General features: G+C 42.3%; 1 protein-coding gene across 20 annotated transcripts in view; it reads right to left on the reverse strand.

The window, feature by feature from the left end:
- The window catches only part of col13a1 (collagen, type XIII, alpha 1), a 147,565-nt gene that overhangs the window by 74,676 nt on the left and 58,949 nt on the right, over positions 1-13,940 (reverse strand). For all 20 annotated transcript variants that reach the window (XM_062566400.1, XM_062566393.1, XM_037465553.2 and 17 more), the window contains exon 3: positions 7,685-7,735. In XM_062566400.1, coding sequence (XP_062422384.1) covers positions 7,685-7,735 — 51 coding nt within the window. The remainder of the gene's footprint in view (positions 1-7,684; positions 7,736-13,940) is intronic.

Raw genomic sequence — 13,940 nt, forward strand, 5'->3', positions numbered from 1 at the left:
CATCTCTCACCCATTAATACACTGATGACACAACCTACCATACACAGTGGCACCTGCCCATGTGCACAGAATAAACCAGACAGGAGAAGATCCTGGCAACAAGTCAAAATAAAATATAAAAACATTTTGCATGGTTGGTGAGTGCCTCAAAAGTTTGCAAATAGTGTAGAAATTACTGAAAGCTTCGTGGCGGTGCCATCAAAAACGCTCCTGGATACTTCCGGATAAGTTAACCGTCATGTCTTGATGATGTCATAAAGATGCGCGGTTTTGTGAAATAAACATGGACGCATACAGCGCCAATGACTAATACAAGTACTACGTGTTTCACTTGGACAATTAAATGTTAGTGGACACACACACAAATACTACAGCCCCCATCTCGATTACAATTGTTCACTCCTCAGTGCGCAGTTTCGCCCACCAGCGGACCCCCTCCTCCCCCCTAACCCCGGCTGGTCCACCGTAACTTTTGACGTGCTTATTAACTGACGGACCTTCTTGCGGTCCGATGAAGGTTATTAATAGTATATTAAGTTGACGCTTTGTTGCGTAAAATAAAGACCAAACGATCTCCTGTCATTCGCGTAAGAAAACAAACTCACGTATCTGCAGTTCAATCACCGAAGGAACAACGTCACGCCACTCCCCGTAACTTTTGACGTGCTTATTAACCTACGGACCTTCTTGCGGTCCGCGAAAAGGTTATTAATAGTATCACTCGCGTAAAAAAATAAACTCACGTGCCTGCAGCTTAATGACAACACCGAAGGAACAACGTCACAACCACGGTTTAAGTCTCCAGCGGGGAGTAGCCTCGTTAGCAGTTTAGCTAGCTAGCACTCTAGTACTTATGGCTCTCACATGTCTCAAATATCTTACCGTCCAGCCTCCACATTACTTACGGTCTGCTCATCCCGGGTCTCCGTCCCAACTCACGACACGCACGTCCACACGTACCGTTATCTAACCACGGTTAAACCTGCACGTCCCTGAGCTACGTCTTTATGGCCATAGATCAACAGCTGATCGCTAATTAGCTCACGGCGAAGAGAGTGAAGAGATTTAGACAAAATCCACACCTCAAACAAATGCTTCCTGGAGCAAAACTATTTGGAGTAGCCAAAAAATAATGACATTTTGAGAGACACAAGACTCTACCGAACGTTTGAGTGTAGTTTGTATGTCTCTATGTGTTTTAAAACTGCTCAAACAGCCGTTTACAAAAAGTGTACCGGCTGTGTTTTTTTTTTTTTAAATGTCGGCAGATTTGTATGGAAGCGTATGGGGCTCGGGGCAGACTTTGTCTCACAATCAGGCTCCTCACGCAAAAAGTAAATAACTCTGACATTCCAAACTTATACGAGTCCAACCAGCACAAGCACGGCTAATGTTTTCTTTTTAAATGAAGGCTGAAAAGTGAATATTGTGGCCGTAAAGATAAAAGTGCCTCTTTTTTTTTTACTGAATCCTCACACGGCGCTCACTCTAAATCGCGGGACAATCCGGAAAACTCCACTCTAAATTCGAAAGAAACCCCAAAACTAATGAAACATAATTAGTGTTTATGAAAAAACTATAATAGATATCAACAAGCTGTTTTTTTATAAAATTGTTAAGACTTGTGTCAACATTTTAAAGTTTAAATGGTGTCTCTAGCTGAAAGATTGGAAAAGCTGAAAAAGTTGAAAGTTGAAGAAGTTTTGAAAGGATTTGAAAATTTAATCCATTAGGAAACCATGTTAAAAAGGTTGAAGATATTAATTTATATTAATTCAATTATAAGAGCTAAAAAGCTGAAAAGTCATAGCACCCCTCCTCTGAATGAGCTGAACATTTTAATATTTGAATGGTCTTAATAGCTGAAAGTGTGAAGGAGTTGAAAGGTGCGGCGGAAGAAATAGAATAATATGAAGAAGATGAATAAGTCGGAATAAAGATTAGAAGAACAATACTTGGAATGCTTGAAGCATTCCAACTAATAAGGCGGAATAAAGATTAGAAGAACAATACTTGGAATGCTTGAAGCATTCCAACTAACTAGAAAATGCATTTCCTGCTGAAAATGCGTTGGAATGCTAAAAGCTGAAGTTAATTTCAAAAAGTTGCTTAAAGTACAGAAATGAAACAAGCTGAAATTATTCTAAATATTGCTGAAAGAATAGAAAAAGCTGAAATACATTTTAAAATGGCTGAAAATACAGAAATGAGTAAAGCTGAAATGAACTTGAAACAATTGCAAAAAAACTGAAATGGGAGAAGCTTCTATGAATTTGAAATCACAGAAATAATAAAAGCTGGAATTAATTTCAAAAAGTTGCTTAAAATGCAACAAGCTGAAATTATTCTAAACATTGCTGAAAGAATAGAAAAAGCTGAAATACATAAATGAGAAAAGCTGAAATGAACTTGAAAGAATATAAAAAAAACTGAAATGGGAGAAGCTTCTATGAATTTGAAATCACAGAAATAATAAAAGCTGAAATTATTCTAAACATTGCTGAAATAAAAAAGGCTGAAATACATTTAAAAATTGCTGAAAATACAGAAATGAGAAAAGCTGAAACGAACTTGAAAGAATTGGAAAAAACAGAAATGGGGGAAGCTTCTATGAATTTGACAAAATACAGAACTAATAAAAGCTTAAATTACTTCTAAACATTGCTGAATCTTTTTCATTCAAACTTAATGAACTTGTACACCGCGTTGCTAGTCTTCTGACAACTCAAAGCGCTTTAATACTAGATGACATCTCTCACCCATTAATACACTGATGACACAACCTACCATACACAGTGGCACCTGCCCATGTGCACAGAATAAACAAGACAGGAGAAGATCCTGGCAACAAGTCAAAATAAAATATAAAAACATTTTGCATGGTTGGTGAGTGCCTCAAAAGTTTGCAAATAGTGTAGAAATTACTGAAAGCTTCGTGGCGGTCCCATCAAAAACGCCCCTGGATACTTCCGGATAAGTTAACCGTCATGTCTTGATGATGTCATAAAGATGCGCGGTTTTGTGAAATAAACATGGACGCATACAGCGCCAATGACTAATACAAGTACTACGTGTTTCACTTGGACAATTAAATGTTAGTGGACACACACAAATACTACAGCCCCCATCTCGATTACAATTGTTCACTCCTCAGTGCGCAGTTTCGCCCACCAGCGAACCCCCTCCTCCCCCCTAACCCCGGCTGGTCCACCGTAACTTTTGACGTGCTTATTAACTGACGGACCTTCTTGCGGTCCGATGAAGGTTATTAATAGTATATTAAGTTGACGCTCTGTTGCGTAAAATAAAGACCAAACGATCTCCTGTCATTCGCGTAAGAAAACAAACTCACGTATCTGCAGCTCAATCCCCGAAGGAACAACGTCACGCCACTCCCCGTAACTTTTGACGTGCTTATTAACCTACGGACCTTCTTGCGGTCCGCGAAAAGGTTATTAATAGTATCACTCGCGTAAGAAAATAAACTCACGTGCCTGCAGCTTAATGACAACACCGAATGAACAACGTCACACCCACGGTTTAAGTCTCCAGCGGGGAGTAGCCTTGTTAGCAGTATAGCTAGCTAGCACTCTAGTACTTATGGCTCTCACATGTCTCAAATATCTTACGGTCCAGCCTCCACATTACTTACGGTCTGCTCATCCCGGGTCTCCGTCCCAACTCACGACACGCACGTCCATACGTACCGTTATCTAACCACGGTTAAACCTACACGTCCATACGTACCGTTATCTAACCACGGTTAAACCTGCACGTCCATACGTACAGTTATCTAACCACGGTTAAACCTGCACGTCCCTGAGCTACGTCTTTATGGCCATAGATCAACAGCTGGTCGCTAATTAGCTCACGGCGAAGAGAGTGAAGAGATTTAGACAAAATCCACACCTCAAACAAATGCTTCCTGGAGCAAAACTATATGGGGTAGCCAAAAAATAATGACATTTTGAGAGACCCAAGACCCTATCAAACGCATGAGTGTAGTTTTTATGTCTCTATGTGTTTTAAAACTGCTCAAACAGCCGTTTACAAAAAGTGTACCGGCTGTGTTTTTTTTTTTTAAATGTCGGCAGATTTGTATGGAAGCTTATGGGGCTCGGGGCAGACTTTGTCTCACAATCGGGCTCCTCACGCAAAAAGTAAATGACTCTGAGATTTCAAACTTATACGAGTCCAAACAGCACAAGCACGGCTAATGTTTTCTTTTTAAATGAAGGCTGAAAAGTGAATATTGTGGCCGTAAAGATAAAAGTGCCTCTTTTTTTTTTACTGAATCCTGACAAGGCGCTCACTCTAAATCGCGGGACCATCCGGAAAACTCCACTCTAAATTCGAAAGAAACCCCAAAACTACTGAAACATAATTAGTGGTTATGAAAAAACTATAATAGATATCAACAAGCTGTTTTTTTAATGAAATTGTTAAGACTTGTGGCAACATTTTAAAGTTTAAATGGTGTCTCTAGCCGAAAGATTGGAAAAGCTGAAAAAGTTGAAAGTTGAACAAGTTTTGAGAGGATTTGAAAATTTAATCCATTGGAAACCATGTTAAAAAAGGTTGATGTTTTTAATTTATATTAATTCAATTAAAAGAGCTAAAAAGCTGAAAAGTCATAGCACCCCTCTCCTGAAGGAGCTGAACATTTTAATATTTGAATGGTCTTAATAGCTGAAAGTGTGAAGGAGTTGAAAGGTGCGGCGGAAGAAATAGAATAATAAAAATAAAAAAAAGGCGGAATAAAGAAAAGAAGAACATAACTTGGAATGCTTGAAGCATTCCAACTAATAAAGATTAGAAGAACAATACTTGGAATGCTTGAAGCATTCCAACTAATAATAAGTTGAATAAAGATTCAAAGAACAGTACTTGGAATGCTTGAAGCATTCCAACTAATTAGTTTCACCTTTTAAGTTGAATTACTGAAAGTAATGACCTTTTGCACGACATTCAAATTTTTTTAGTTTCACCTGTATACACATATATGATATGAGGATAAGTGTATGCGCTTACATAAGTATCTATTCATTGGTATTAGATACTCTTTGGGCTCGTTTTTATCTACTTATTCAGAAAGAGTTGAGATAACTATTTTCACTTGCAAGATCTCATTGGATAATGCTTTCCATGAAGCAAATAAACTCAAAGGTTTGTTCGAAAATCATGGTTTCTGTGATGACGTAGGACGCGCATGCGCAATTATCTGGATCTGGTCCAAATTAACGATGTTTGAAGAACCGAAATAGCTTAACATCAATCATCTTGGTAACTTGAATAGGACATTTGATTGACTTACCGTATTTTCGCGACTATAAGGCGCACTTAAAATCCTTTTTTTTCTAAAAAAAACCACGCGTGCGCCTTGTAATCCGGAGCGCCATATATATGGATCAATTGGTTGATCCATACTGGTTAACGAGGATCCATTGGAGGGAAAGTCTGGTGCCAGCACCCGCGGTAATTCCAGCTCCAACAGCGTATTGTAACGGACTGTGTTTTCATGTTCTGGAGCGGCGTTGCACTTTACAGAGTTTTGGGATGTTCAGTGAAGAGCGCACAATGTTACGTCACTCATCTTAGTGCCACCTATGGGGACGCAGGAATTGTTGTTGTTTTGGAGAGCGATGGTGTGTTTTTGTTCGGCGTAGGCTACGGCCGACAGTAGCCTGTTTCTCGACAATAAAACCAGAAGATAAGCACATTGTCCAGAGATTCATTAGCGAGAGTGGCTACAGTATATTAAAGCTCGTAGTTGGATGTCGGGATCGCGCTGACGGTCCGCCGCGAGGCGCCACCGTCTGTCTCAGCGCTGCCTCTCGGTGCAAGATGGACGAAAGCATTTGCCAAGAATGTTTTCATTAATCAAGAACGAAGGTTGGAGGTTCAGAGATATTGTTAATATCCACATTAACGTTTGAACAACGTTACCATGGGAGTGAAGAGTTTTCAGAACGCTTAATAACGTTTGATTTAGCACAGCCCGATCTAGTGGATGCATAACGCAGCCCCAGTCAAACGTTTTACTGCAGTATCTTCTATTCTATGCGCCTTATAATCCGGTGCGCCCTATATATGAAAATAGTTCTAAAATCGGGGATTCATTGAAGGTGCGCCTTATAATTCAGTGCGCCGTATAGTCGCGAAAATACGGTAGTTGAACCACGTTCGAGGAATAGGGCCCTGGACAGGAAGTGAAAAGAAGCAGGAAAATACAAAATAAGACGAGAAACAAACCCAGACCGTCACAACAAAGCTTCTAAGAGCCATAGTACAAACCCAAAGGCATTATTTTTTTAATTTTCTTTTTAACTTAATTTTCCAACTTTACAAAAAGATTTTTTTAACTCTAGACCAATTTAAAACCATAGTTTTTTATATAGGTTAGTGCTGTCAAACGATTAAAATATTCAATCACAATTAATTGCACATTTTTAGCTATTCTAAATGTCCCTTACTTTTATTTTTTATTTTAATGCTCTTTTCAAAATGGAAAAGTGGATTGGCTTGCTTTATGCAAATGTTTTAATTTAAGAAAAACATGCAGTACAGTGCGGTACAAAATAAAATTATAAAGTGCACATTTCAGGTGAACAAGGCCTTTAGTGCAGTTAAAACATTGCTTAATATTTTCTTTTTTTTGCTCTGAACAGAGTTTTATATTGTAGCAACCTCGCTGTTAGCTGCTGTGTGACAATTATGCTGCCTCATATAGTCCTCTCCTCTCCGCAGATCCACAGCTCATCCCGGCTCAGATCCACGTGCTTTGAACAGAGCCGCTACAGCTGTGTCTGCCTGTCACTGGGGTGTGGGGACAAAATCTGATGGGAATGCACCCCAACCTACAGAACCATTCATGTTATTCAATATTCGATTCATGTTCAGAATAAAATAACTGCTACTTAACTATAACTCGAAGTTTGGATTTTTTTAGCAGTTTATACGTTTTTTTGTGGAATGCCTGAGCTCAGCCTCACCCAGATACCGCCTCCAGTGGCCCCCAGGTCATTTGAGTTTGAGACCTCTGATCTAACATAATGAAACGGTGAGATAAGTCGAGGCACCAGGCTTTCCTTAGCTGTCAGATCCCTCTCATTTGTCTTACCTCTCTGTCTAATGAACTCTCTTTCCGTCTAAGGTCACGGCTGAGGACTCATGTCAATCTTACCGGGTGTGCTAAAGTAGCTTCTAAATGTTTCTGACAGACTGGCCTCTTAAGTTTGAAACTTGGCTCCTATACTGAACAGACCTCCCTCCACAGCCTGTTATTCATTAGATGTGCCTATAAGTATCTAACAGCAGTGAGCACAAAGAGATTTAAGAATCACCAAGAGAATTGGAATAACAGATGTGTGCTCCACTTAATTTGGCTCCACTTGGCCTCATAACAGGTGAATTGAATTCATAGCAATAAGTGGCTGATCCTGAGCCCAGTTAGAATGGGATGGATATTCTCGCTTTGCTTCCAAGACAGTCTGTAATCATATAGCGTTATTTCATCATTCGTCTAGTATTCATGTGCCTAGTTGGACTCTCCAATTATCTAGTTTAAATAACAAAGCCGAAGGACTTTGTTGTGTTTAGGAATCTTAATGTGTTAATCATGGGTATAATAAAATCCTTGATTTGACTCAACATTAGAGGTGTAGAAAAAGGTGAAGGCACTTACCGGAGGTCCTCTTGGACCAATGATGGACAGTCCTGGCTCGCCTGTTGCGCCCTAACAACAAGTAGAAGAAATATATTAGAGAAATTCAGCTAAATAGCTTTAGCGTAGGCCAAACCAACAACAAGCATCCTCCCAAAGATTCACTATGTCTACCCAGACAACTGTCCATCAAACTGCAAAGCTCTCTTCTCACTAGAAAGTTCCTCAGTGAAGTTGAAAGTCGGTAAGCTGCTTTAGCTAACAAACTAACTTCTAACATGCTAGCCAGCCAGGAAATAATTGGGCTATTCCATCCGAATGACTCTCCACTGTAACTGACTGTTATTTTCTCAGAGAGTATTAATATCAACTCTTAATTAATGATTGTGGTATCAATTTGTTCTTCATGGTTGTCCAAGTGAACGTCTTGTGTGTAGCGACAATAATGTTAAAGCCGAAGCAGCCGTTTTTGGCACCGCTCAAACACAGGCTCCTTTTTTCCTTTTGGTGGGGAAATCGTTCCAAGGAAAAAGACTAGAGCACATATGTCAAACTCGCGGCTGGGGAGTCCGGTGCAGCCAGCCGCCAATGTACGGCTGCTCGCCGTCAGCGGACCGTCGGCTGTCCTGTTCAGTGGTCGGATCACCAGCGCCAACCCCCAGTCAGCAGTTCTCTCGAAGTGGGCAGTATCTGGCCCGAACCTAAAATGAGTTTGACACCCCTGGGTAGGGACAGCCTCTGGTTTCAAGCAGCAAACAGTGATCCCTAAAACGTAGTCATCTAAGCTAAGTGTCTGCTGCAGGCACAAGTGCTCCCATACACATGAGTGCTCCCCTTTTTATTGCTAAAGTTTGGTCCGTCATCACGCCGGATAGCCTGAATCAATTTTAACGTTGCCCTAACTGGACAGGAAGAATATTACCACAATGATTGCATATTTCCGGTAACAAATACAGAAGTTGTGAAAAAGGTCTATAGATCATGGCTCAACCATTAAGATTGACAATCATTTATTTATCCAAGACCAACTAGTTTCAGTACCACACCTCATAACTGGACAATGTGACTAAAAAAAGTTATCAGTGCTGCTGTACAAACTTCAACGCCTCTTCACTTTGGATTTTTACATTACATTACATATCATTTAGCTGACGCTTTTATCCAAAGCGACGTACAATAAGTGCATTTCCACATAGAGATACAAACTCAGAAGAACAAGTAACAAGAAAGTACATTTTTCATCAAATAAGCAGTTCCAAAACATGTTATAGAAAAGTTCCATTATAAGTACAATTTAAGTGATATCATTTGTTAGTGCTACGGTTTGCTAGTGTTTTAGTCAAGGTAGAGTCTAAAAAGGTGTGTCTTGAGTTTTCGACGGAAGATGTAGAGGCTCTCTGCGGTCCTAATGTCATCGGAGAGCTCATTCCACCATCTGGGAGCCAGGACAGCAAAGAGTCGCGATCTCGCCGAGTGCTTTTCACTCAGTGAGGGAGGAACAAGCCGCTTGGCAGATGCAGATCGGAGTGTGCGGGTTGGGATGTAGGGTTTCACCATGTCCTGGATGTAGACTGGTCCCGATCCATTCACAGCATGGTACGTCAGTACCAATGTTTTGAACTGGATGCGGGCAGCCACTGGTAACCAATGAAGAGAACGGAGAAGCGGTGTGGTTTGGGAGTATTTCGGAAGGTTGAAGACCAGTCGAGCTGCTGCATTCTGGATGAGCTGCAGTGGTCGTATGGCGGTACCTGGGAGACCTGCCAGCAGAGAGTTACAGTAGTCAAGGCGGGAGATGACAAGCGCCTGAATCAATACCTGTACCGCCTTCTGAGTGAGAAGGGGTCGTATTCTCCTGATGTTGTAGAGCTTGTATCTAAAGGATTGTGTCGTCGCTGCGATGTTGGCACTCAGGGAGAGTTGGGAGTCAAGTGTCACACCGAGGTGCCTGGCACTCTGAGTGGGCGTTAACACGGAGTCGCCGAAGTTAACGGTCAGGTCCTGAGTGGGCGAGGTTTTTCCAGGGAATACAAGTAGTTCGGTCTTGTCGGGGTTGATCTTCAGGTGATGAGCGGACATCCACTGGGAGATGTCAGTCAGACATGCAGAAATCCGTGCCGCCACCCGAGTGTCCGAGTCGGGGAAGGAGAGAATTAGTTGGGTGTCGTCGGCATAGCTGTGATAGGAAAAACCGTGCGAGCGAATGACGGAGCCAAGGGAGTTGGTGTAAATTGAGAAGAGGAGGGAACCCGGGACAGAGCCCTGAGGAACTCCAGTAGTAAGGGGACAAGGTTCCGACACTGATCCTCCCCGGTCTGTAGTTGTTTTCTTCCGAAGGGTTGAGGGTGGGTTTCTTCAGGAGTGGGTTAACTCTTGCTTCCTTCAAAGTGTTGGGGAAACAGCCAGATAACAGAGCATTGTTAATGAGACATGTGAGGAAGGGAAGAAGATCGGGGGCGATCGACTGTAGGATGTGGGATGGAATGGGGTCAAGGGGGCAGGTGGTGGGACGGGCAGAGGTTACCAAGGTTTGAACTTTGTTAGGAGACAGGGGTGTGAAACAGGGAAGTGAGGGCGATTGAGGCAAGATCTGTGCGATATAATTGGAAGGAGGTGGGTTGGAGAAGGAGGAGCGTATGTCAGCAATTTTTTTGGTGAAGTAGGTGACAAAGTCTCCTGGAAGAAGGGTGGAGGGGGGAGGAGGACTGGGGGGTTCGAGGAGGTTAGTGAAGATGGAAAATAGTTTTTTGGGGTTGGAAAATGAGCACTCAATTCTGGATTGGTAGAAAGCATTTTTTGCAGCGGAGATGGAGGCAGAAAAAGATGACAGAAGCAACTGAAACGCATGCAGGTCATCAGGTTGTTTGTATTTTCGCCATTTCCTTTCGGATGCTCTCGTAGCACGCACCGGTTCAGTCAACCACGGAGCTGGAGGGGATCTGCCAGCCCATCGAGTCTTAAGCGAACACAGCGAGTCGAGAGAGGATGACAGAGTTGTTAGGGGAGTCTCTGCGGCAACGTTCGGATGCAAAAGTGCGAAAGAGTCGGTTGAGGGGAGAGCCGATATAACTGAGGAGGCCAGGGAGGGGGGAGAGTGAGCGAATGTTATGGCGGACGGGTATAGAGTCGATTGATGGGGCGGGGTCGTTAGTTGGTGAGAGTGGAAGGGGGTATGAGACGAAGTAGTGATCAGAGACATGCAGCGGAGTTACAGTGAGGTTAGTTGTAGTGCAGTTCCTAGTGAAGATGTAGTCAAGGTGATTGCCAGCTTTGTGAGTCGGAGGGAAGGGATTGAGTGTCAGTGCAAATGAAGCAAGTAGGAGTATGAGGTCAGATGACTTCTCTGTCGGGATGTTGAAGTCACCTAGGAGGATGAGCTGAGGGCCATTTTCAGGGAAGTTTGACAGGACGATGTCCAGTTCTTCCAGAAAGTGGCCCAAGGAGCCTGGTGGTCGGTAGAGGACAACAATGTTTAATTGAACCGGGTGAGTAATGGTTACAGCATGAAATTCAAAAGACAGTGGGGGGGGGGGAAAGGTATGGGGTAGGGCGAGAAGATCCATTTTGGCGAAATGAGTGAACCTGTCCCGCCACCTCTGCCAGTGGGTCTGGGTGTGTGGCTGAAGGAGAAGGCAGAGGAGAGAGCAGCTGGGGTGGATGTGTTGTCCGGTGTGATCCATGTCTCAGTGAGGGCGAGGAAGTCAAGCGACTGCTGGATAGCAAAGCCGGAGATGAAGTCTGCCTTGCGAGTAGCTGACTGGCAGTTCCAGAGTCCTCCTGTGACAAGGTGCTGGACATGTGTAGAGCGGGCGGGGTAGGTAAGGGAGGAGGGATTACAACAAAGAATTGATCTAGGCCGGGGGCAGTAGTATCTGCGGGCAGAAATTCGAACAAGTACAGTGATAAAACACATAGTTACGAATGAGTATGTGAGGCGCCGCGCTCAGCCGCCGCGAAAACTCCACGAAAGACTCCTTAGTAGTCTTTGTTCTGCTTGTCTTCGTGCGGCGGGTTTTCGCTAACGCTTCACCTAGTCTCCAGTTAAATACTCCCTCGTTAGTGGAAGTCGGCTACGGCTGCGCTGACCACTCCCCCGTCGTTAGTAAACAACAGGTTGATTGCCCTCAGCTGAAACTCGTCCAAATGCAAAGCGGCAAGCACTTTGACACCCTAATAAGTGGACAACAACAACAACAACTGGCAGTCAAGTTAGCTTAAAACAAGAAACTGTAACATATAAAGCAGTAGCAGTCAAGTTTCACTTAAAAACAGCACAAGCAACAACAAGTTTAGCAGACTAGCTTGGTTAAAGAAAATATACTCAATCCGATTTCAAGTCTCCTGGAAGTCTGAAGATCTGGTAGAAGAGATGCACAATGGCCCCAAATAGTTCATTTGCTCTAATACAGCGTTGGCCTGAGCAGCTCCTCTGGCCCCACCCTGCAATTCCCACAAACCACCAAGGCCACACTGCTCAACTCAGGTTTCCAGCACTTTCCCTTATTAGCTTCTGTCCTCCTGAAGGAAAACACTATCTGATGGATATATCTGATAGTCATCCATCAAAGACAGACATAATTGTTGGAATGCAGTGATGCATTCCAAGTATTGTTCTTCGAATCTTTATTCAACTTATTGGTCAACGGGGGGGCGGTGCTAGCGGTGTCGACGGGTGGGGGGGAGGTTGCGCTGGCGGTGTCGAGGGGGGGTGCTTTCGCGTTCTAATTGCCGCGCTGACTGAAAACATGGATGGACGAGCCGGAAAAAAACGACACTCCCGCTGCATTAGAGAAAGTCCCTTCAAAATAAAATCACAGGATGAATTTTTTTTTTTCCCATTATTTATTTATTTTCCCATGCAAAGGCCCGCGACCCACTACAAACGGGTCACCAGTTGAGAAACACTGAGGTAGAGACACCATTTGAACTTTAAAATGTTGACATAAGTCTTAACAATTTCATTAAAAAAACAGCTTGTGAATATCTATTATACTTTTTTCATAATTATGTTTCATTGTTTTTTGGGTCCGTTTCTGAGTTTTACATGAGTGTGTATTGAGTATTCTTAGAGCGAGGCAGAGTAAAGCCGTGTCAGGATTCAGTTAAAAAAAAAAAAGGAACTTTTTCTTTCACGGCCACAATATATGAACTTTTCAGCCTTCATTTCTAAAAAAAACAGATGCCGTTCTTGTGCTGGTTGGACTCGTATAAAGTTATTTACTTTTTGCGTGAGGAGCCCGATTGTGAGACAAAGTCTGCCCCGAGCCCCATAAGCTTCAATACAAATCTGCCGACATTTAAAAAAAAAAAACAGAAGGTACACTTTTTGTAAACGGCTGTTTGAGCAGTTTTAAAACACATAAAGACATAAAAACTACACTTGTGCGTTTGGTAGAGTCTTGGGTCTCTCAAAATGCCATTATTTTTTGGCTACTCCAAATAGTTTTGCTCCAGGAAGCATTTGTTTGAGGTGTAGGTTCTAACTGCAACTGCTCCGTTGCCACGGCAGCTAGCTGGGGCTCTTTCTGTGACTCACAGCTGAGCCTTATTAGCTGATTAGTGCAGCCTGACATGACCTCCTTCTCTCCACCTTCTCTCATCATTTCAAAACAACCCCCATGGAGGGAATTCTTACTGTAATATTTGATGAGGCCTATTAGTTAATATATTCTGTCTCTCAGCCCCTCCACCCACTCACCCAATGCCCTCATTTCAAAATAAAAGCTGCAATGATTATCTGTAATTTAACCATGAAGCTTATGATACAGCTGTTTCGTTGAATACTTATTGCGCTTTCAAATAGTACTACAACCACTACTAATATTTCGAGTACTTCTAGTAGTACTTCTAGTATTTCAACTGGTATTACTAAATGACTTTTACTACTACTAATATTACTAGTACTACTAGTATTTCAACCCTCATGGAGGGAATTCTTACTGTAATGTTTGATGAGGCCTATTAATTAATTCTGTCTCTCAACCCCTCCACCCACTCACCCAATACCATCATTTCAAAATAACAGCTGCAATGATTATCTGTAATTTAACCATGAAGCTTAGGATACAGCTGTTTCGTTGAATACTTATTGCGCTTTCAAATAGTACTACAACCACTACTAATATTTCTAGTACTTCTAGTATTTCAACTGGTATTATTACTAAATGACTTTTACTAATACTAATATTACTAGTACTACTAGTATTTCAACCCCAATGGAGGGAATTCTTACTGTAATGTTTGATGAGGCCTATTAATTAATATATTCTGTCTCTCA

The sequence above is a fragment of the Pungitius pungitius genome, chromosome 13, assembly GCF_949316345.1.
Source record: "Pungitius pungitius chromosome 13, fPunPun2.1, whole genome shotgun sequence".
In the NCBI taxonomy this organism is placed as follows: Eukaryota; Metazoa; Chordata; class Actinopteri; order Perciformes; family Gasterosteidae; genus Pungitius; species Pungitius pungitius.